Raw genomic sequence first — 23,746 nt, 5'->3', positions numbered from 1 at the left:
GCCCTCAGCCCCGCTCCAGCCCGCCCAGCCGAGCTGAGGGGCGTCGGTTCCCTTCTCGGTTCCCGGCAGGCGGCGGGGGAGCCAGGGACGCCGAGACGTTTTCGATTATAGGCTGTTTTTAATTAAAAGCCGGAATTCAGCCATTTTAACTGCATTTAAGAGGGGGAGAAAAGTAGAGAGAACGCAGCGGAGCCCGCAGATGGCCGAGCCAGCTTCTCGACCAGAGCGAGGGTGTTCCGGGGGCCTTCACCTCGACTTCCCCAAAGTGGGGCGTCGGGGCAGCCTCCGAAGCGCTAGCTTTTAAAAAGAAAGCTACACAAAGAACATTAAAAAAAAAAAATCACGGAAAGCTCATCGCCTCCTTAAGACATGTATCCTCGGATGTGGCGATCTTAGATTTTTCCAAAGTAAACGCGGATCTGGTAACCAGAGCCTGATGGGAGTGAGCGAGGGAGGGAGGGAAGGGGGTGTTTGTAACCAAAACCGGGTTAAAATAAGTACCCTTAGCGAAGTTGGGGAGGGAGGCTGGAGAAGGAGACCGGGGGGGTTTGCGGCGGAGGGGGTCTGCAGTTCGGGGGGCTGGGCGCCGGTCGCGGGGCTCAGGGCGGGCACCCGGAGCTGGTGGCTTTGGCGTGGATCGGCGGCTCTAGGAGCGCCCGGGCCTCCCAGAATCTGGAATCCGAGCTGCTGCGGGCAGACGGAGAGCGAGGGCACGGTTGGCTCCAAGACCCCCTCCCGCCCCCATGGGAATCGGCAAAGGACAAATCTTTTAAACAAACAGCTTTAAACTGGAGCTACAGGGGGATTTACCCAACGCTGGGGGAGGCGCCCCTTGGTCTGCCCGCGTTGCGAAGGTTTTCTTTGTAGATTATTTTTGGGTTGGGGGTGGTAAGCTAGGGTAGGAGCAAGACCCTAGAGCCCCTTGCTTCCACTCTGACCGCCCCCCTCCCCCCCAGATCCCCCGCGCCAGGCCACGTCCTCGGGCCGCAGGATTCCCAGGCCAAGGCGTTGGAAAATGAAACCAAAGCTTGTTTTGAAGGATTCTTTCCAGTCCTCGGGGCGAGAATGCCACGTCTCGGGTCCTCGTACTCAGACTCTGCGACTCACAGTGGCCCGAGGGGGGCGGCGGGAGGAGGCACGAAGTCTCTTTAAAAATAATAAACTGGCTTTGCACCTTCTCTCCCGAAAAAAAACCAAACCAAACCAAAACAACAACAACAACAAAAAACGCTAATTGGTGGCTCAGGGCGAGCTTAGGGAAAGCAGACTCAAAATAGGCAGGCCAGGGGCCAAGAAGGTTAAATATTAAACTTGCCGGATCAGATAGTGACACAGGGTTTAGGGAGAGATTTCGAACTGCTCGTGGAAAAAGGTTTCGCGGTTTGAAACCCTCCAGCATGTGACGGCCAGGAATCAGTCCCACTTGGGAGGTTTTGTATTTATGCAGCCGGGGCGCGGCTGAGGGGCCTTTCCCACTTTCGGGAGGACCCGTGAGCCGCCGAGCCAGTCTGGGCTGGGGCGCAGCGCGCCGCCGGCCACTTACCGAGCCAAGTGCCGGGGAGCCTGAATCCGCTGGAGGAAGGAGCATGGATTTTTACTTTTTTTTTTTTTTTTTTTTTTTTTTAAAGATTTTATTTATTTATTTGACAGAGAGAGATCACAAGTAGACGGAGAGGCAGGCAGAGAGAGAGAGAGAGAGAGAAGCAGGCCCCCTGCTGAGCAGAGAGCCCGATGCGGGACTCGATCCCAGGACCCTGAGATCATGACCCGAGTCGAAGGCAGCGGCTTAACCCACTGAACCACCCAGGCGCCCGGATTTTTACTTTTTATGGAAAAGGGGTTACCCCCGATTTCATTTCTGGCCACCCGATCCGCAGTCCCCGACCCCGAACGGCAAGACGACTTTCTGAAACTTTGTTTTTCCCCCCCTCCTTTTTCCTCCCCCCCCCCACCCCGTTTCTTCTGCGGCCCATCTCCTCTCCCTTCCAAGACGCCGTGTGCGCCGCCTCGCGCAGCTCCGCCTGGCCGCCCGGAGGGGCCCCACCGCCGGCCGCCTGTGCGCCCCGGGCCGCGGGCCCGCAGCCGAGCGCAAGCCCCGCTGGCCGCCGCCGCCATGCACGCCGCGGAGCCCCCGCTGCCCGAGGACTCTGGGACTACGCCGAGGCCGAACTTTTAGGTCCCACTGAGCGAGGCCCGCGGGCCGGGTGGGGGGCTGGCTGCGGCACTCCCGCGGAGGATGGATGGCCGAGACTTCGGGCCCCCGCGGTCCGTGCACGGCCCCCCGCCGCCGCTGCTGTCCGGCCTGGCTATGGACAGCCACCGCGTGGGCACCGCTGCGGCCGGACGCCTGCCCGCTTCTGGCTTGCCCGGCCCGCTGCCGCCCGGGAAGTACATGGCCGGCCTCAATCTCCACCCGCACCCGGGTAAGTGCCCCGCGCTGTGGCCGTCCACTCCGGTCCCCGCGGGATCCTGGGGAGGGAGGCCCGGGAAAAACTGCTCGGCCTGTTCCTGGGCATTCTCGGCAGAGACGCGGCACCTCCCTTTCCCTCGGCGGGTCCACGGGAGTGAGGACAGGCTCAGCTCCCCGGGCCCGGGACAAAGGCCAGTCCCGAGGACCCGGGGGAAAGGGGTGCGCGGCTTGGTTGCTTTCCCCTTTCCCCGGTGCGCCGGTGCCCTCCCAGAGCACACGCATCTGCCGAAATCCGAGCCACCGGGGCGAAATCCCGGGGCCCTTGCGTTGCGGCTCCAGCCCAGGCTGGGGGTTTCAAAATCTGAGCAAGAAAAGAATAAGCCAGCTCCACACCCTTTGAGACATCCGTTCCCCGAGCTCGGATCCTTTTCTTGGCAAACGCCCTTGCCCGGCGCCCGTGGGCCCCAGTTCCGTTCCAGCTCCTCCGTTCGCACTGCGCGTGGTCTCCGGGCACCCCTCAGCAGTGGGGCTGTGGGGAGGGCGGAGATCTCGGCCTCCAGCCGGCGGGCGGACACTTGCGGGAGGAGAGCGGCTGTCCCAGAACTCACACCCCGGCAGGAGCGCAGCAGCTCCGACACCAGGAACCCGGTGTTCTCCGGCGGGCGCGCAGCGCGGTGGGGCGCAGAAACTGGGCCACCGCCATCCCGGAGCTAGGGGAAGGAAGCGGCGTGGGAGCGGATCTGGCCGGCCCCGAGCCGCGTAGGGAAAACCTTGGGTCTGACATGGAACCGCGGGAGGAGGTGGCGGAGAGGGCCCGGAGGCCTCTGCCATTTTCCGAGAGGGCTGCTCAGGCTCGCTAGGGATGGCACCCGGGCAGGAGAAGCTTGTCTGGAGCTGGACGCGGCCGCTGCAGTCGGGAAGGGAGACCAGGGGACCTCTAGACCTGCCTCCGAAGGACACCCGGTCCCTCCCCTGGCTGCCTCCAGCTTCTTCGCCAGGCGTCCTACGCTTCACTTAAAAAAAAAAAAAAAAAAAAAATCCATCTCTCCCACTTCCAGAGTGTAGACTGGGAGGCTTGCGATTTCTCCGGGAAGCCACCGACTGCGCCCTCTGCGTTGGAAGGGACGCCTCTGGCCTCCCTGGCCCTGTCCCACCGATCCTGCCCGCTCTAGCCGAGGCCGCGCTCGCCGGGTTTTGCCTCTCTTTGATTTTTCTCATGGAACTTTTCAGGAACCGGAGTCCCGGGGCTCGGGGGGGACAAAGGGCCTTTGTGAAGCGCTGGGCAGGGGAGGGGCACTCTGGGGGCAGCAAGCGCATACATCCCCACCCGCGGGGGCGCAAGGACTGGGTCTTGGCTTCGGGGCCTGCGTGTGCGGCCTCCCCCCCCAGCTGCGGCCACATTTCCGCCCAGGGGTCCATGACGAGGGCTACGATTTTCTCTCAAATGTGTGCTGTGGGTGAAGGAGGGGTGCGGGGATTCTAGAGGAGGGGTCTGGGCTGTCCTGGGGTACAAAGGGCCGCTGGGGCCATCCCCTTTTGCGCGCCCCCAGAGGCCAAGGTAATTTTTGTGTTCCCGTGTCTTTCGAGCTCATTGGGTCACTCAGTCCTGAGCAAGGACCAAGTTCTTCAGCCTGGGAGTCAGAGCCTGGATTTTCCTGGCTGGCCTTCTGCCTTCCCCCAGTCAGGGAGAGGGCGCCCCATCTCGAGTCTGGTTCCTGCCTGACCAGAGGCCAAAAGCCCTAATGAGCAACAGTGCAAACAGCCCCTATCAAGGGGGTTCCTGGGTCTGCCTGCAGCAAGCCAGAGCCCCATGGCAGACCACGTAACACCCATGGGGTCGATGGGGAGGCTGATGCAGGAGGTTACTAGCAGGCAGGAGGAGGAAGTCCAGTTGGATGTGGCTGCAAAGGCCCGTCTTCTGGGCCTCCTGCTTTTGGAGCTGCCTGACTTCTGCGTGCTTGGCCGCTGAGGTCATGGAGGAAGTAGCAGGCAGGCTCTGGGAAGAGCTGGCTGGCCTGTGTTCACCTGGGAAGGAAGGCCCGGAGGGCGCTGGTGCTCCCCCTTACTCCTCCCACCGTGAGTGGCCGCTGGGAGACCCTGGACCCTAGGCCAACGCCTAGAGCCCAGCCCTGTGCTAATCCCATTAGCCTGGAGGTGGAGAGCTGCTTCCCATTCATTGCTTGGGTGGGGTGGATTACAAATTCCTCAACCCAGCACCCCTCCCCCTTTCTTTGCTGGGTGCAGGTGCTAAATTTTCTCTTTGAGGCGCTTCTCCTACTTGGCTGTCAGCAACTTAGGTCTGGCCAGCGTTATCAGCCCTATCTTTGTTTGTTTGTTTTTGTTCTGGGAACCAGGGAGAGACTGAGCCTTGTGCCCTGGGTCACACAGCAAGGCAGCGAGAGGTCGGGTTATCTCTGGACCCCTTCCCAGTCTGCTCAGGCCGAGTAGGTGGGAGTGCCTGTAAATCCAGCCCTCCTAGGCAGAGGGAGTTTGCTCCAGAGCTCTGGGCTGGGCTGTGACCCCATGCAAGCAGGTGTTGATGGGGGTTGTGGTGAGTGAAGATGTCCAGGAGAAGTTGCTTTTCCTGTATCATGGGTCTAGGCTGAGGGGTTGTACCCTTTCCTGGGCAGAAGAGGAGGTAGGTCAAGAATGAAAGCTTTGGTTAGCCATTACTTTTCCCATAACCTTGAGTATTGTTGTAGCCAGTGAGTCCTTAAATGTTAGCAGGAGTCAGTGAAATGGACAAGTAAGTGACAAGCACCTGGTAGGCTTGCCTTTCTGCTATGGGGTTGGGAGGCCTGGACTCCAGGTCCTCCTCAGGCTGCAATTAAAGACCTATTAGCAGGATTTTGTACTTGGATGTTTATTCTCCCTGCCCCCATTCCTGGGGCTGGCTGGGCCCTGGAAGATACATGAATGGGGGGTGGAACCCAGGGATCAGTATGGAGAGAGAGGCCATGCACTTTGGACTGGCCAGTGGACAATAGGGAGGGGGCCACGGGCCTTTTCCCGGGCGCATCAGCTCTATCTCTGGAATCCAGCCCGTCGGCCTACTGGGATTGATTTAAAGAGATTAATCAGTGGGACTGGCTGGTGGAGTGATGCGATCAAGAGATAAAGGAGATGTGCTGGGTGCTTCCTCCTCCAGCCCGAAGCTCGAAGCAGCTCGAAGCGTGGCAGAGGCCTGGGGGAGGTTCTGGACTCCAGAGGGGTCTCCCCAGCCCACTGGCTCTCTGAGCCTGCCGGTTCTTTGGCTCTCCATCCAGGCGCTTCCTTTCTTGTTCACATGGTTCGGCAAACCATTTCCAAGTGCGTCCGGCAGGCCAGGCACTGCTCTGGCAATGACCAGACAAAAATCTTTGCCCTCCTTGGAGCTCCCATCCTAGTGTGGGGGCTGGGCAGCGAGCACACAAATCAGCGAAGGAAATAATTTTTAAATAGAGGTACAGGCTGTGAAGGAAAGAGTGTGCCGAGGTCTGTTTGAGCTGGAGTGAGGGTCTCCCAGGAGTGAGTGTCGATAGGAGCAGGGCAGTGGGTGGGGGTGGGGTGGGGGAGCTGGGGGTAGGGCAGGAAGGGGACCCTGCAGGTCCCCAAAGACCAGTGTTGAGGTCTTGGGATTTCACGCTGAGGAATTGAGAAGGCAGTTCAGGGTTTTAAAAGGAGGTAGTGATTCGAAGTGAGGAACGTTTTACAGAAAGGGTCTGGACTCTTTAAAAAAATAAAGTGTCTGGTGGCATACAAGACAAAGGCAGGCCAGGAAATGTTCCTGATTAAAAGACAGAAAAAAATGTGACAGCAAAAGGCAACGTATGGCCTGCGATTGGATCTTGGATCAAGGAAGAAATTGCTCTAAAGGACATCCTGGGGGCAATTGATGAAATTGGAGTATGGGCTGTAGATTAGCTGATAGTATCAGATCAATAGTAGGTCTCATGAAGTTGATAACTGTACAGTGCTTTTGGAAGAGAATGTCCTTGCTTTTTGGAAGTAAGAACGCTGACATGCTTAGGGACAGGGATGCGATGGCCACCGCTGACTCAGGAATGGCTCGGGAAGAGAAAAAGTAGTATCTGTAATTTATCTATACGTATGGGAGACACGGATACATCACGGACTCACGGATGCTGGGTAACGTAGAGGGTGAGAGAGTTCACGAGGGCTGGACCTGGGGAGGGTCATGTGACGGGTCATTGTGCTACTTCCAACTTCTCTTGGAGTTTGAAATTATTTCAGAATAAGCATTTCACAGAATTCGTCTGGGTTGCCAGCTGGAGGCTGTCTGGTAGATAGTGGTGAGGAGGCGGTTGGGGAGGTGACGGTGGCCAGGGAAGGAGGTTGGAGGCAGCCAGGGTTTGGGGGCCTGGGAGAGGCTTGGGCTGCTCAGATGGATCCAGAAAGGCGGAAAAGGTGGAGAAAAGCTGGTGGGGGGGGAGATGTGCAGGAACAGAACTGGGGAGAAGGTGGTGATTTTAAGCATTCTTGATTTGGAAGTGACCAGCTCGGGGGTGGGAGCAAACTTAGCTCCCTTCTGGTCACACAGAGCCCTGTCTTCCACCCCTGTCCTGGACTTCCCAGCCCAGCTTTAGTGGGGCGGCGGCGTGGGAACTGGTGTCCAGACAGGTCTTGGGCCTCCCCAGGGGCTGCAGGGAGCCCTGGCCCCGTAGTCAGTCCTCATGAGTTAGTGAACATGAACAAAACACCCTCGCGGTGCACCCTCACAATCTGGCACATTCTGGGCCCTCACAAGCCATCTAAAGATTCCGCCCGGCAGTCTCCAGGTTGGCCTAGGGAGGGGCTGAGGTTAGATTGGAGTCTGCCATCTAACTTCTCTGCACGTTCTGGGTGTGCAATCATTCTCTAAGCCTTGACTTTCTCATCTGTAAGATGGGGCCATTCGCGGTACTAAATGTGTTCCGCGGTTGTGACGTTTGATCAAGCAGGTCCCTTCCAGGTGCCTAGCTTAGGCCTGGCACTCTGCAAAAGTTACAGTAAAAGTGATTGCTGTAATTACTGTTATCGTTAACTGATGACTCAAGTCATCAGGCTAACAAGTTAATTCCTTGTTCTAGTCCGGTCCTCTCCAGGGGCCTCTGGAATTGTGTATATGGCCCTTGGGCTCCTGGGGCTCCCAAGGTCCCAACCTGAACCCATTAATTTAATCTCTCTCTCTCTCTCTCTTTTTTTTTTTTTTTTTTTTTTTTTTTTGGTGTAACAGATACACTGTAATACGCTTCAATTGGGAGTGTTGAGAACATTGCATATTTCTAAAATGAGAACACCCATGTAACTACCAACAAGCTCAAGGTCAGGATGGTTCCAGCGTCCAGAAGAAGGCTCCCTCATGTTTCCCCCTAGGGACTATCAGCCCTGCCTCCAATATCATTCTTATTTCTGCTACCTTAGATTCGTTTTACCTATTTTTGAACTTCTATCAGTGGAATCACACAGCAAGCCCTCTTTTATTTCTGGTTGGTCTCGCTCAGTGTTTTATGTGTGAAATTCATCCATCTTTGGGTGTGTGCAGTAACTGATCTCTTGTTGTAGAGAATGATACATAAAAATAGCACCATTTATCCACGCCTGTCGATGGACACTGAGATTGTTTCCAGTGTTTGCAACACTGGGGTTATGAACATGGCCTTTTGGTGCACATATGTACACACTTACTGTTTGGAAATAATATCTAGGAGCAGATTGCCGGGTCACAGGGTGTACGTTCAGTCTTAATAGTTGTGAATTTCCTAGTGGTTTGCACCATTGTCCATTCTAAGTGGTAGTGTTCTGGTGCCTCCGTGTCTTTGCCCATAGTAAGACATTGTCTGTTTCTTCAGCTTCTGTTCATGCTGGGGGTTGTGTGTTAGCATCTCATTGTGTGTGCCTTTTAAACATTTCTCCTCTTTTATTTTATTTTATTATTTTTTAAAGATTTTATTTATTTATTTGACAGAGAGAGATCACAAGTAGGCAGAGAGTCTGATGCGGGACTCGATCCCAGGACCCTGTGATTATGACCTGAGCCGAAGGCAGAGGCTTAACCCACTGAGCCACCCAGGTGCCCACCTCTTTTATTTTTTTAACTTTTATTGGGAAATAGTCTTCCTACTATAAAGCTCCCCTCCCTTGACAGTGTGCAGTTCTGCTTTATGCTTAATATAAACCTTAGAGTAAAAGTTCCGCCTCATTTTAAGTAAGTGTTACAAGGATTATGAAGAAAACTAGCCATCCCCTGCTTCCTATCTCCCTAGTCTTGATTCCCTAATTTAAGTCTTTTGGCTATTTCTTGTGGCCTTTTCATCCCTATTTCTATGTAATAACTTGCTTCTGCTGCTGGTTATGTTTCTCTGTTGACTTGTGTGGATGATGAAGGTTTCCAACGGGCTGTCCGAGTCTGAGTCTTTCTTGACTGTCCCATTTATTAGTGTGAGACCGTGGGCAAGTTTCTTTACTTCTCTGTACCTTAATATTCTCATCTGTAATATGAGGGAAAACAGTAGTTTCTATTTCATGAGATTTTTGTGAGGATTTAATAGTGAAGAACATGAAAAACATTTAAAACAGTATCTGTAATATAGGAAGCACTTAGTGGGGGCTCAGTCTTTAAGCATCTGTCTTTGGCTCAGGTCACGATTCCAGGGTCCTGGGATCGAGCCCCTCATCAGGCTCCCTGCTCAGTGGGAAGCCTGCTTCTCCCTCTCCCCTTCCCCCTGCTTGTGTTCCCTCTCTCACTGTGCCTCTCTCTGTCAAATAAAAAAATAAAATCTTAAAGAAAAAAAGAAGCACTTAGTAAATATTAATCTTGTTTTATCACACCCCCCACCACGTTTATTTTCCCTATACAGTTGTGTTTAAACCAGGTGTACTATTACGGCTTTGGCCTTGTAAATATTGTCCACATTTGAGCCAGGCTATAGTATAGTGAAAATCACTTTTTTATTTCCTGGAGTTATTAATTGCCTTTAAAAATTTTTTTCTGGAATATCTCAGAATCTCTTTCTTCCAGTTTCTTAGAGCACTTTTCATTTGGTCAGATCTGTGTGAGCTGCTGCTTTTCTTGGAGGTTTCTTTCCTAGAGTTTTCCATCCTCCTGTTCCAGTGTGGTTTGCTTGATACTTGGGCCTGTTGCGGAGCCAATGTCCTTGAGACTCCCTTTACCTTTTTGCTGTGTTAGACCTCCTGTTTCTTGACTCCCTTGCCTGCCTTTTTTTCTGCCTTACTTCCTTGTTTTGGTCAAGCACATCCTTCAGTAGTCTTCTGTGAAAGAATCAATCTACAGAAGGCAAGTTTTTTGGAGACGTAATATGCCTGAGAATGCCTTTAATGTGACCATCATACTTGACTGGCATTTTGGAAATAATTTGCCTCTAATATTTTGAAGGAATTAAAGGTTTTATTTATTTATTTGACAGAGAGAGAGATCACAAGTAGGCAGAGAGAGAGGAGGAAGCAGGCTCCCCGCTGAGCAGAGAGCCCGATGCGGGGCTCGATCCCAGGACCCTGAGATCATGACCTGAGCCGAAGGCAGAGGCTTTAACTCACTGAGCCACCCAGGCACCCTTGCAATGTCACCTTTTAAAAATTCCAGTGTTGGGGCGCCTGGGTGGCTCAGTGGGTTAAAGCCTCTGCCTTCGGCTCAGGTCATGATCCCAGGGTCCTGGGATGGAGCCCTGCGTCAGGCTCTCTGCTCAGCGGGGAGCCTGCTTCCTCCTCACTCTCTGCGTGTTTTGCTTCTCTGCCTACTTGTGATCTTCGTCTGTCAAATAAATAAATAAAAACTTAAAAAAAATAAAAATTCCAGTGTTACTGAAGTGTGATGCTATTTTGATTCTTGACCTTCATTTGTGAACCTTTTTTTTTTAAATTTAAATTCTTTTCTAAATGCTTAAAATCTTTTAGAATTACTGAAATTCGTGCTTCACCGCTTACTGGCCATGTGGTCTTGGACATGCTTTAGGGGTGTGTGTGTGTGTGTAATGAGGAATAGTGCCTACCTTTTCTATGAAGATTGAAAGGGCTTATACACATAAAGGCCAAAACATTATTTGGCACAAAATAAGCCTGGTAGGTAGTTAACATTGTTACTCCTTTTTTTTTTTTTTTTTTTTTTTTTTTTTTACTGTAACTTTTCTTTTCATCACTGGTGTTCTGACGTTGAGCATGGAACGGGTGTTCTGACGTTGAGCATGGATGTGCTTTACTCTGGATTCCTTTGCCATTTGCTCTCTTGGGTACTCCATAGGCCATACTGATCTGGAAACAGGTCCCTCAGGATGAATTCTTTTTTGTAATTTTTTGGTATTAACATTAATTCTGTCAGTATTTTGTAATTCCCTTCCCACCACATTTTTCTTTTCTTTTTTTATAATTTTCTTTTTTTTTTAAATAATTAAACAAAGTTAATTGGGGCATCCGGGTGGCTCAGTGGGTTAAAGCCTCTGCCTTCAGCTCAGGTCATGATCCTGGGGTCCTGGGATCGAGCCCTGCATCGGGCTCTCTGCTTGGCAGGGAGCCGGCTTCCCCTTCCCTCTCTCTCTGCCTGCCTCTGCCTACTTGCGATCTCTGTCAAATAAATTAAAAATCTTTAAAAAAAAGTAAAAAAAGTTTATTTCAGAGAGAGAAAGAGCATGTAGAGGGAGAATGAGAGGGGGAAGCAGGCTCCCCGCTGAGCAGAGAGCCCGGTGCGGGAGCCCGGTGCGGGACTCGATCCCGCGACTCCAGGATCATGACCCGAGCCGAAGGCAGTCGCCCAACCAACTGAGCCACCCAGGCACCCATTTTTTTCTTTTTTAAAGACTAACACCTATAGGTGAGTGGGGGGGAGGGTTAGAGGGTGAGGGAGCAAGAGTGTTGAGCCAACTCCACGCCCAGCATGGAGTGTGATTTTTGTGGGGTGGGGGGGTTTGAGATCATGAGATCTCATGAGATCATGAGATCATGACCTGAGCCGAAAATCAAGAGTCAGGTGCTCAACCGACTGAGCCACCTGGTGAGGGTGGTCTCCTTTCCATTCCTGTCTTGTTTTCTTTTCTCTCCATTGTAAACCGCATGGCTGTCGTTCCCATGAAATTCTGGCATTTGGGAAAGGGTTTGTCGGGACCGATCTGTATTGTCCGGGCTTCTGGGATCCAGCCCACTCCCCTTCCCCTGGCCCAGGTGCCCACATTCCTTGGCTCCTGCCATTTCCATTCAACAGGACTCCTAACTTTCGGGCCTGGGCCTAGAAGGCCTTAGACCTCGGTGCAAGGGAGGGGAAAAATCAGCAAGGAAGTCCTCTGTAATTGGTGTGGAAGTGAGAAGGGCGGGAGCCCTGACCCCCCCCCCCAGACGCATTTGCATATCACCGTGAGGGCTGTGGCCTTGACCCCTCTGGGCTGCTTTGCGATTCCCTTGATTTCAACTTGAGTACCTACTTTGTGGGCTGGGCTTCTGGTTGGGGCCAGGCAAAGTCCCAGCCTGCCGGGGGTCCTTGGAAGTGGGACTGGAGTTCAAGCCAGATAGGCCTTCTCTGGTGGCGGGGAGCTGGAGAATGCTTGCTGGGGTCTGACCTCCTGGGTGTGTGTGTGTCTGTGTGTGTGTGTGTGTGTGTGTGTGTGTGTGTGTGTGTCGGGGTTGGCTCCCAGCAGAACGGGGAGGGAGGCCTGGTAGGCGGTGACTCAGAGAGGGAGCTGGAGGAACAGAACCCAGTAGCTGGAGCTGCAGGGGAGGCAGCTGGGGAGGGAAGGCGGGGCGGGCCCAGCAGGACTCCTCCCCTCCCGGGAAGGCCCTGCTGGAGCTGGTTGATCTGGCCTGGTGGCTCCTGCCGCTCCCAGACCTCTGCTTGGTTGGGGGGAACCTCCACCGCTGCCTCCCGTTACACTGATGGGAGCCGGGGGACAATGGCAGTGGCCCAGCTACAGATCAAGACAATGTAGAGAAAGCTGTCCGCCCACCATCCCAGCCTGGAGCTCTGTCCATCCGTCTTGCTTACTCACGTCCCAGCCCTGCAGTCACGGCTTCTTTCCTGTCCCGCTGCCTTCATTTTACTTTAGAGGAAAGTAAGGCCCAGAGAGGTTGTGGTACCCCCTCGAGGCCACACAGCTGGGAAGCCAGGGGATCTAGCAGTGAGGCCTGAGCTCTCTGCTGGCAAGCTCGGGGTTGAAGAGAACTAGGTCCTGGGTAGGAATTTTTCTTTCTCTTTCCTTTTTCCTCTCCTGCCTCATTTTCATTTATGTACTTGCTTCAGTTTGTGCGGATTTTTCTCAGTCTGAGAGTTGTTAAAAATTACCCAGAGTGCGATATTCACTGTGTGTTAAGGTTCAGATTGGATGCTTTCCTCCTGCCCCCGACCTACCTTCTGTGGATATTTGTTGTTGGGGTTTAAGATACACAGAGAAACGGGCACAGATCATAGATGTACGGCTGTTAATATTTTCCCCACAGCCCCCCCCCCCGCCTACATAACCCTGGGTCATTTCCCCCTTCCCTGTCCCCAGGTGATCCCATCGAACCCCTAGAGATTTGAGCTGTCTGTCCACACACTTCATGTGCAGTATGAGGAAGTGTGCAGTGTATGGTCTCGTGTGTGTCTTTTATAGTGAGACTTTTCCGTGGCCCTGCTCTTGGGGCGGAGGTTGTCTTGCTGGAGGCGTTCCTCCCGTGGCGATGTCACGGTGTGCTTATCCAGCTGGTGATGGACGTTTGGGTTGTTTCTGGATTTCAACTGCTACCCTTGGTTAGCCTCTTAAATTTGGACTAGCTCTGCTCATTCCTGCGCCTCACCCTTGGGTGTATCCCCGTGGGGGCAGGTTTCCATGTTCTGCCAAACTGTTCTCCAGAGTAGCTGGACTGTTTACACCTCCTCCCCACGTGTATTCATGTTTAATATTGTCCCACATTCCTTATGGACCTTAACCCCTCTTAATTCACATCTCCTCCCCGGTTTGAGAGGCGGAATACCAGGGCCCTGGGAGCACGTGACTCGTAATGTTGGGATCATGGGTTCGAGCTCCATGTTGGGTGTAGGGATTACTGAAAAATAATAAACTTAAAAAACCCCAGAGAGGCAGAGTAGTCATTTTCCTGGCTATTTGGACGAATTTGCCACCTTCCCAGTGCCCATTTCTATGTTCTGTTGTCTTTCTCTTCCTTGTTGTGGGGGTTCTTTATATATTCTGGATACAGACCCTCCCCTGGTGACGTGATGCACAGATCTATTTCCACTACGGGGTGGCTCGCCTTTTCCTTCTCTTAATGGTGTCCTGGGATGAATAGACACTTCTCATTTTTTAAAAGTTTCTATCTTCAGGGGCACCTGGGTGGCTCAGTGGTTTGGGCCTCTGCCTTCGGCTCGGGTCATGATCTTAGGGTCCTGGGATAGAGCCCCACGTCAGGCTCTCTGCTCAGCGGGGAGCCTGCTTCCCCCTCTCTCTCTGCCTGCCTCTCTGCCTACTTGTGATCTCTCTCTGTCTATCAAATAAATAAAAATCTTTAAATAAAAAAAAAAAATAAAAGTTTCTATCTTCAGATATAAGACCAGAGCAAGAGGGCTGAGGGGCAGAAGGGGGAGAGAGAGAATCTCAAGCAGGCTCCCCATGGAATCCTGAGCCCAGCGCAGGGCCAGATCAGGGCCAGACCCTGAGACCATGAACCTGAACCGAACTCTGAGTCAGACGCTTAACTTCAGAGCCGCGCAGGCACCCCTGGACATTTCTCGTTGTAGTGTAGTTCCGTATAGCAATCTCAGCCTTTTGGTTTGTGTTTTCTTACGGTTTGTAAGAAACCTTTGTTTGCCTTCCAGATGTGAAGGTATTTTCCAGTGTGGCTCTTCTGGAGGCTTTCCTGTTTTTGCCTTTTGGGTGGAGACCCACCGTCCACCTAGAACTGGTGTTGACGTGCCGTGTGAAGTTAGGGGCTCTATCATGGCTTTTCCCGCACAGATGTCCAGGCTGACCAGCCACGTGTATTGACGGCACTATCTTTTCTCTGCTTGTGTACTTGTGGGGCTGTTTGTGGACCGGCTTGTCTCAAGTCTGCTCAGGTACCCCTGTGCCGATGGCACTCAGGCCTCCCTCGGGTGGGTGTTCTACTTTTGGGTGTTTGATAGCAAAGGCCTCCCACGTTGTTTTCCATCCTTAAGTCAAGGTCGCCTTGGCTCTTTTTGACCCTTTCTGTGTGTGTGTGTGTGTTGTTAGTTTGTTTGTTTTAAGATTTTATTTATTTGAGGGAGAGCGAGAAAGCACAAGCAGGAGGGGCAGAGGGAGCGACAGAGGGAGGGGAGACGCAGACTCCCTGCTGAGCAGGGAGCCAGAGGTGGGACTCAACCCCAGGACCCTGGCACCTGCCCCTCCACTTTCTGTCTCTGTGAACTTGGCGACCCCAGGGACTTCATAGAAGAGGTCTCCAACTTTTGTCTCGGTGTTTGTCGTTCTGTGTCTGGCTTATTTCCACTTAGCGTAACATCCTCAAGATTCGTCCGTGTTGGAGCACATGTCAGAGCTCCCTTTCTTTTTAAGGCTGAATCATGTCCGGTTGCATGGTTGGGGCACATTCTGTTTATCCAGCGGATCCCTGGGAGGCTCCCACTTTTTGGCTCTTGTGAATAATGTTCCAGAGAATATGGGTGTGCACAGACAGACCACTCCCAGATTCTGCTTTCCATTTGTATGTAACATTTGGGGACTGTGCAGGCGGGTATGTGTGTGTGTGCGCACGCACGCGCGCGCGCACACACACACACACACACACACACACACAGCTGTCGGAATTTGGATTGGAGTGCACTGAAACTCTCCATCTATTTGGCCACAGTGAGCATCCTAGTAAGTGCATCTGGTGGTTTCCTTGGGAGGGACCCCCAAAAGTGGGTCTGTGCCTTTTCCCAGCCTTGAAGAGTTCTGCTGATTTGCTTTCCAAAAGCTGGGGATAGGTTGGCCCTCTGCTTACCCGCCCCTGGCTGCTTCCCGCCTCGCCCCCTCCTTCCCCACAACCAAACCCCACATGTGCTCATTCGATACAGGAAAATGACATCATCCCGTTTTAATACTTCTTTGTAATCCTAACGACAAATTTTCACCGGATTCAGCCATTTACTGTCGTTGGTGATTTGCTTAGGATTCTTACTGAATGATAAGACTCTTTATACAGCAGCGAGGGCGGCAACCCCCCCCCCCCCCCCCCCCCCGCTCAGATATTACAGAAGTCCCAGCATCTCAGGATCAGTGGGAGTCTGAAGGTCATTTTATCCGGAGGGTCCTCACACTATTTTCAGCTGCTGTCATAGAAACGCCTGAGTCACATGTCCGTGCTCGGGGCTGGAATGAGCTCTTTTCTGGGCGATCACCCTGATTTGATCTTGCTGATGAGATGTTCTGATAGCCTTTGGTGAGACCGTCAAGGATGCAGGCTCTTTTTCCGAGGCCAGAACCTTTTAAACAGAAAGGGACAGTGTGTGTGTTTCTGTTGTGGTTCAGGGGAGGGGCCATGGGGAGGAAAAATAGGAAAATAGAGTCCGGCGTCCGGGTGGTGTGGCTGAGTGCTAGAGTGTAGATTTTGGAATTAGAGCCTCAGTTCTTCATCTGCGAAAGGGTTCAGAACTCCCCCACACCACCCCTCCAGCAGGGTGGAGGGGGTTGGGGAGACAGAATGAAGCAAAGGCTTGAAGCCTTTTAGCAAGCCTAAGGCTGGCTGAAAGCACCCCCTCTTCTTCCCTCAGCCCTGGCTGATCCTGACCTTGCCCATCCCTCCCATCCGTAAATCCGAATTGAGCAGCTACTGTGTGTGCAGTGTAGGGCGCACTTGGGGTGGAGTGAAGCCACATTTTAACGCAGGGGCCTGCAAACTGGCCAGATTAGGTCCATCTCCTGTTTGCTTTTTGTTCCCCTTAAAGATTTTATTTATTTAGGGTGCTGGTAGGGGGAGGGGCAGAGGGAGCCAGAGAATCTCAAGCCGACTCCATGCTGAGGCAGAATCCTATGGGGGTTCAAGCTCACGTCCCTGAAGTCATGACCTGAGCCGAAATCAAGGAGTTAGCCGCTCAGCAGACTGAGCCACCCAGGCGCCCCACCTCCTGTCTTTGTAAATAAAGTTTTATTGGAACAAAGCCCAATAGTTGAAGTGGTGTCCGAGGCTGCTTTCCCTGCAGCAGGCAGAAGAGGCCCCCGGTGCGTGAATGATTTATTGTCTGGCGCTGGCAAGAAAAAGCTTGCCGACTCCTGCGCCAGTGGGTGGAGGGGGACAGTAAGTAAACAAGGAGCTACAATAAAGGAGGGATTAATGTGTATTTGGTATGATCAGTGGTGATAAGCACTATGGAGAAAAATAATTCAGGAAAGGGTGTGGGGGTGGGGTGGGTCACAGTCTAAAATAGCGTGGTTAGCAAAATAAATAAAACAGCAGGGTTAGGGAAGGCTGAATTCATCAAGTGTGACTTGAGATGTTAGAGAGGGGAGTGATACACACACACACACACACACACACACACACAGATGGGAGTTTACAGACGATCTGCCGTATCTGCAGGGAGGAATGGATTCCAGGCTGAGGTGCAAAGGCCCTGGGGTGCAGCCGGTGCAGCTTTGCTGTTCCATGTTCCAGCCCAGCCCATTTGCAGTGATAAAGTCCTTCAGTATTTACTAAACCTTTGTACCCACCCTGAGTACCCTTCCCTGCTCCCACCGGTGAAGACTTCAGGTGCCCATTTTATATAGTCAGCTTCTAGAGGGGTTCTCAGTGACTCCCATTGGTTACAGTGGTGGGAGGCCCCCAGCCAGCTGAGGTGGCCTCACTGTTACTCCGGGTGGGGGGGTTCTGCTAGCGGATGGGAAGGGCACAGCCCCTTTACATAATACATCTGGGTCGACTTCATTCCCCAGCCCCTAGCATACAGTAGCCCTACATAAGCATTGAGGGAGGGATGGATGGATGGACCAGATGGATGGACAGACAGAAGGGTGGAACTTGTCTGGATTCGAGTTCTGCCTTCTGGTGATCTTAGCCAGCCTCAGTGGCAGCAAAACCCTGACACCCTTCCTGTGTTCTAGGTATCAGTGAGGGGGTGGCGATGGCTGAAAGCAGGCTAGCCAGCATCCCCCAGCTCTTGGCTCCCTCCTGTTCCTGAGGTCCTTGTCCATGGCCAGCAGGATGTGGGGTGGGAGGGGCAGGGATGTTGGTGGGTCTCAGCTTGGGGAGGGCAGGAAGCGGGCTAAGGTCCCCTTGCCCAGCTCCCTGCTGCTCATGCTCCCAGAGGGACCCTGAACCCCTCCCCCAGACAGTGGAGGGGGCCCACTACACGTAGCTGGGCCTCTGTGCCTCCTTTCTTGCCCCTGCCCCCCCCCCACCCAGGGTGCTCTTGCCTTCTCCCTGGGGCACTGGGGACCAGAGAGGGAGAAGACCATTTTCTAAGCACCTCCCGTGGGGGCTTCCCTTCTCTCAGGGTCCAAGTAGCAGTGGCTGGCTAGAGCTAAGGGCCCGCCACAGTGGGATTCCCAAGCTGAGGGCTTGGAGTAGCATTGCCTAAACAACATGGTCCCCCATGCACCAACCCCTGAGCCTCAGTTTCTCAGTCTGTAAAATGAGGATGAGAAGGTTCCTGCGGCCCCAGGGCTGTGGGAGGTTGAGCCGGGATGGGTGACTGCTTTGGGCATTGGGGCACCGTGGGCAGGGAGGCTGGTTGATGGGTCAAGCCTGGCCCCCTGGGGGACACTGTACTGCTGGCATCAGACGTCGAGAGTAGAGCTTACCTGTGGCTGCTTGTTCAGTTCAAGGTGAAATTCAAACCCTGCACAATGAGCCGTTTGAAAGTATGTGATGCAGTTGTAGTCAGTGCATTTATAATGGGCAGTCACCAGTTCTCTGGTTTCTAAATTAAAAATTGATTTTAGGGGGTGCCTGGGTGGCTCAGTTCCTTTGGCTCAGGCTCAGGGTCTCAGGGTCCTGGGATCGAGCCCTGCATCGGGCTCTCTGCTCAGCGGGGAGCCTGCTCCTCCCCCCCACCCCGTCACCGCCTGCCTCTCTGCCTACTTGTGATCTCTGTCAAATAGAATCTTAAAAAAAAAAATTGATTTTAGGGGTGCCTGGGTGAAGTGTCCGAGTCTTGGCTTTCCTCTCAGGACGTGGTCCTCACTGTCGATGGATCAAGCCGCTCGTGGGGTTCTGTGCTCAGTGCAGAGTTGGCTTCCGATTCTCTCTCCCTCTCCCACCTGTGCGTTCTCGCCCTTGAATAAATGAATAAATAAATAGAAAGTAAAACTTAAAAAAAATTAATAAAAGTAAACTTGGATTTTAAGGAGGGGCAGGTGGAATTTGGGTAGAGGAAGCTGCCCTACTCAGACCCTGACCTTGAGCATTTGCTTTACTTCTCTGAGCCCCAGGGTTTGTCCTGGTACAGAGTGAAAACTTTGGGCCAGCATTGCCGGGGACTTCACAGAAGCATTCCACAAATCACCTTTTACTCTGTGATCCACTTTGCACAGCCTGGAGATGTTCAGAAGCCTGCCCAGAGTCCCAGAGCAAATGGGCAGTGGAACTAGGGTTGGTCTTCCTGTCATCCCTGGGGACCCCTCTGTCACCTCCCTTCCCAGGCTTGTCAGAGGCCCCATGCCCTTCCCCACTCCTGTTTGGACCGTGGCTAAATGAAGTCTAAATTAATTAAAATTTAATAAAATTAAAGATGTGTTTCCTCACCAGCTACACGTCCCTGCTCTGCAGCCACAAGTACTGGTGGCTCCTGTAGGGTCCGCACAGATAGCGTGCAGCCGACACGGTTGGCTGTGGGCCCGGTTGCCTGGTCTGTTGTGACTGGCAAGCTGGGCACTTGGCGGGAACCCTCTGACGGGTACCCTAGTGGGCTCCGGGGTCCAGCTCTGCTCCTGGCCGGGGGCACCACCATGACTTGAGACTGTTGGCTGTCCTCAGACCCGTGAGAAGATTCCAGAAACGACCCGTGGGGCAGTGAAGTGGTTTAGGCACGTGTGATGCCAGGTTCCTGTCCGTGTTGGTAGGGTGTTTGCTGTTACTCTTCCGAAGGATGATCAAGGATAATCATGGTCTGTTGTGGGTGGCTGGCATTAGTTTCCCCGGACGTCCGGAGCAGGTGGCACGTCTAGCCACCAGGGGGCAGCCTGGGATCAGGGTGGGAGCTGGCCTGGCGCTCTGCCGGGGGTGGGTGTGAGATGGGAGGATTTCCAGCCAAGTCTAGGGAGAGTCCAGTGGGTCCCCAGGGGTGGGTGTGAGGAGCAGCAGGGGTGCATAGCTAGATTTCGAGGAGAGCACCAGTTTTGCTGGGGTGGGGGGCCGGGCCTCACCAAGCCTCCCGGAGATGGAGCCAGATGGCCTGCGATGGCACATGGTGTCCTTGGGGGTCAGAGGGTATACCTACCCTCTCTCCTAATCCTGACATGTCTACTGCTTTTGCCCCGAGGGCATTAGAAACTGTTCCCGTCGGCTGTCCAAAAAGTGACACTTGCTACGTGCCGGGCAGGTCCCGGGCACTGGATGTGGCGGGGAGGGAGGATGACGGAGGGGTCTGTGTTGTAACCAGGTGTCACTGGTGGAGGCTTGGATGTGGTGGCCGGGGGGCCCCTGGGAGGGGTCTTCAGGGCGACCCGGGGGCTGGTTTGACGTGGGGCTGGCGTGTCCATTGGACATGGTTGTGATCCTGTGGTCTGGGAGGGGTGTGCACTGGCCCGTGGTTTTTCCGGGGCACCAGCATCCTGGCCGGACCCAGGGAAGGGAGTTGGGGCACCGTTGAGCCCCTGTGGCGGGCGGGAGCCGTTGGTGGCATCCGGGCACCAACGCCCCACCAGGCCTTGGGAGCCGCTGGGCGGGTTTCACAAGCCTGGGCAGGGGCAGGCCTGGGCCACCCGGCTTCCGCACGGCCCGAGGCAGGAAGAGTTGGTGGCTGATGTAAGCCCTTGCGCAAACCTCTGGTTGCCGGCTTCCGGAGCCTTCTACCCGCCTGCCTGCCTGCCAAGGAGGAAGCCTGGGGCCTAGCGGGGCCCAGAGGCCCTGCTGCCCAGGCTGGGGCCACATGGGTGTACTGCTCGGCCACCATGGCCCTCGGTCCCGAAGGCTTGGCTCTGGAGTCCGGTGAGGGGGCTGGGTGAGGCTGGGCTGGAGCATGGGGGGCTCCCCAGACGCGGGGTGCTGGATGGCACATGTGGCCAGAAGGTGTGCTCCCCCTGCCTGCTGCTGTCTCCCCTCTGGAGGACCAAGGCGGAAGCCCTGCCCCTGCAGCCTTGGTTTCCCCGCGTGCCCCCCCAAAGGGAGTGGGATGGACGTTCTGGCATCCTGTGCACCAGGGAGGCAGCGAGTGAGCACCTGTTGTATACAGACCCTGCATACGGGGCTGCGGGAGACCCAGAGGTGGGACAGGGCTCTGGGAACCCCCTGTGGCCTGGGACCTGGGGCCCCCCTAGAGTCACTTCTCTGGGTCATTGCAGACAGTACCTGCTTCCGGGGATGCGGAGACTAGCTTCTGCTGGATGCTTGGTGATCCTCCGGCTCAGCTCTGTTTACAGGCCTCTGCCCCTCCTCCTGGGGGCATTGGGGGAGGGTTCGGGATCCCTGCAGACTGGGTGCTACCGCTGCGTTGTTACTCTTGTTCAGGTCACGCTTCCCTCTTAAGGGAGACGTTAGTGTTCCCATTTTGTCGATGAGCAAACTGAGGTCAGGGGAGGGCAGTCCCTTGCCCAAGTGTCCTAGGCTCCCTCTGGCCCATGACCTGGAGGCCTGCTGGGATCTTCTCCTGAGGGGTGGGGTGTATGGATCCCGAGGGCCAGTGCTCCTCGGGGCGGCAGTGAGGGGGTGTCCCTCTTGGCATGGGGTGTGACAGCGCCCGGTGCTTTCCACCCAGGCCCCCTGCGCATTATTCCCCAAGCGGCATCTGGCCACGGCATGCCCCATCTGAGGGACGTCGGGTGGGACGCCTGGGGCTCTCCTTCCTGTGCTGTTTCTCTCGCTGACTCGCTGTAGTCCTGGGATGTTTGCTGGGTGTGTGTCCCCGGCGGCGGGTCCCTGGCTGAGGGACCAGGCACCCCCCCCCCAACCCCTAGTATCAGCTTCCTCATGCCTTAAATGGGTGCACAGTTCCTCCCTCACCAGGCTGGCTCAGAGCTCCTCAGAGGAGGGTCCTTACCGGTGAGGTAGGGGGTGGGATCCTTCCTGAACTGGGAGCTCTATATGTCATGTAGACCCTGAGCCCCCACCCCCACCTCCCACCTATTCTCGCTGTTGCCTCAGGAGGTCCCTGCCCCCAGCCGTACCTCAGCTTTCATGGGCAGGTTGGGGGGACTGTCTTCTCCTGCCGAGCACTGGGTGTCTCGGAGGTGAGGGCCTTCCGTGGTGGTGGGCTTCCTTCTGGCCTGTTCCTCTGGGGCTGTGTGTGCAGGATTTTCAAATACTGGGTATGTGAGGGGACAGGCCTGTCCTGAGCCCAAGGGTCTGGGGCAGGCCAGGAAGGTTTCTTTGGTGTTCCTGCCAGTGTCAGCTCTGAGAAGCGGGGGAGACATGGGGAACTCGGGGTGTTGGGCCGGGCAGTGGGGGCCTGGTGGGTGCCTGACAGCCCCCCCTTCTCTCTGCAGGCGAGGCCTTCTTGGGCAGCTTTGTGGCCAGCGGGATGGGGCCCTCAGCCTCATCCCATGGGAGCCCCGTGCCCCTGCCCTCTGACCTCTCCTTCCGCTCCCCTACCCCCAGCAACCTGCCTATGGTACAGCTGTGGGCCGCTCACGCCCATGAAGGTAAGGAGTGTGCCAGGTGGGCGGAGCTGAGGGCTGTGGGCTGCTGTCCCTTCCACCTCCGGTCATCTCTCCTGCGGTGGCTGGGGGTGGGGGGCAAGCCCTGGTCATTCAGCCTCCCTGCTGGTTTTCAAACGCTTAGTGCTTCCTCTGCTCCCTGCCGCAGGGCCTTTGCACAAGCCAGTTCCCTCTGCTGCAGCCCCTAACTCACCCACTGTTCATCCTGTAGGACTCAGCGGACTCCCCTCCCTGGTGCACCTCTCACTTGTGAAGACAGATATTTTCTTACCAGAGTGAGCTCTGAGGGCAGGACCTAGTTTGTTCTGCTCATCACTGACCCCTGGGGTCCCTCAATAATCACTGTTGGAGCAGTGGGACCAGGGCCAGAGGGCTCTCCTGTGGCAGTTCCTCAGTGGCACTCCAAGCTGTGGGCATCTGGGAGCCCTGCAAATCCTGGATCCCCCTGGGGCCACACTTCCCCTCTGTCAGTGAAGAGATGGGCCTGGGGGGGACCCTGAGCTCCTTCCCCGCCTCTGATGGACTTTGGATGCTGGGTCCTAGGAGCATCTGCTGCAGGCTGAGGGCTTTCCTGGGCTTTTCACGGCTCACTGTCTGCCCATGTCCTCTGCCAGAGTCTCACCAAGTCCCTGTCATCATCTGTACCCCCTGTGGGGTGGGGGTGGTCCTGCTTCTCCAGGCCTGGGATGGTGGGCAGTCCTTTGGGACTGGGGTCTCATTTGAGCCTCCCACTTCAGCCAGCCAGGGCAGGACCGGGGGTGGGGGGAGGCCTGGAGAGCAGAGAGGCTGCCTGGTGTCTCCGTGCTGCCAGTTTGTACCACTAACCTTCTTGACTCCTTTTTCTCCCGTGTCGCAAACACTAGTCATGTAGAAATGGTTACAGACCTGTGCACGCACTGCACAGCCGAACTTAACCGTATCCCCCACCCCCGACCAGCTGTGAGAGAGGGATTGCTAGGTCTCTTTCCCAGATGAGAAGGCAGGGGGGGATCCCATGTGGTGTTTCAGGGGCAGAAAGAGATCATGAGCATTAGGTGGTCTTGATTATTCTGTGATTGTTGTTAACGTGCCATTATCCATGAACGCCATTATTAAGGGCACTGTGGGAGGAGCGTGGGTTCTCTGCGGCCAGGGTCAGGCCTTGGATCTCTGGTCTTCTGGGGGCAGCTGGGAGCATGTGGGACCGGCGTCTCAAGGATCTCTGATAGGCCTGTGGTCCAAGAGGACCCCCAGCCCAGGCAGAGCCTCAGGACCTTCCCCTAGTGCCCAGTGCCCGCCAGCCCACCAGTCTGCCTGACTTTCTGGGCCCTGCTGAGCTGCTCTTGGGCCTTCGTTCTCCGTGGGCCCTCGGAGGAGTCTGCTTTCTCTGTGGCTACCCTCCCGACTTCTCTGTCCCACGGAGCCCCGATTTTGGGCAGCCCTGGTGGGGGGGAAGACTGGGAGGATTCTCCCCAGGAGGCATTGACCGACAGCTGCAGATGCAGTGTCGGCTGATAATTTAGATCAGGTGAGTGACCTGCTCGGAGTCACACAGCAGAGAACGGACTGATTAAACCAGTAAACCGCTCCACGGGTCTGTGCTAGGCTGAGGTGAACAGTCCCAGTGATTTCC

General features: G+C 54.9%; 1 protein-coding gene across 7 annotated transcripts in view; it reads left to right on the top strand.

The window, feature by feature from the left end:
- Positions 1 to 23,746, top strand: part of TNRC18 (trinucleotide repeat containing 18) — an 83,741-nt gene that overhangs the window by 605 nt on the left and 59,390 nt on the right. For 4 of the 7 annotated variants that reach the window (XM_059155090.1, XM_059155089.1, XM_059155091.1 and 1 more), the window contains exons 2-3: positions 1,991 to 2,423; positions 21,964 to 22,119. In XM_059155090.1, the coding sequence (XP_059011073.1) occupies positions 2,237 to 2,423; positions 21,964 to 22,119 (343 nt within the window). In that variant the 5' untranslated portion in view covers positions 1,991 to 2,236. Of the gene's footprint in view, positions 1 to 1,990; positions 2,424 to 20,332; positions 20,471 to 21,963; positions 22,120 to 23,746 lie in introns of those variants that run through there. The other 3 variants (XM_059155093.1, XM_059155095.1, XM_059155094.1) reach the window with 3 other exon arrangements.

Source organism: Mustela lutreola, chromosome 17 (assembly GCF_030435805.1).
Source record: "Mustela lutreola isolate mMusLut2 chromosome 17, mMusLut2.pri, whole genome shotgun sequence".
NCBI lineage: Eukaryota > Metazoa > Chordata > Mammalia > Carnivora > Mustelidae > Mustela > Mustela lutreola.
This window is presented reverse-complemented; position numbering and strand designations above follow the sequence as displayed.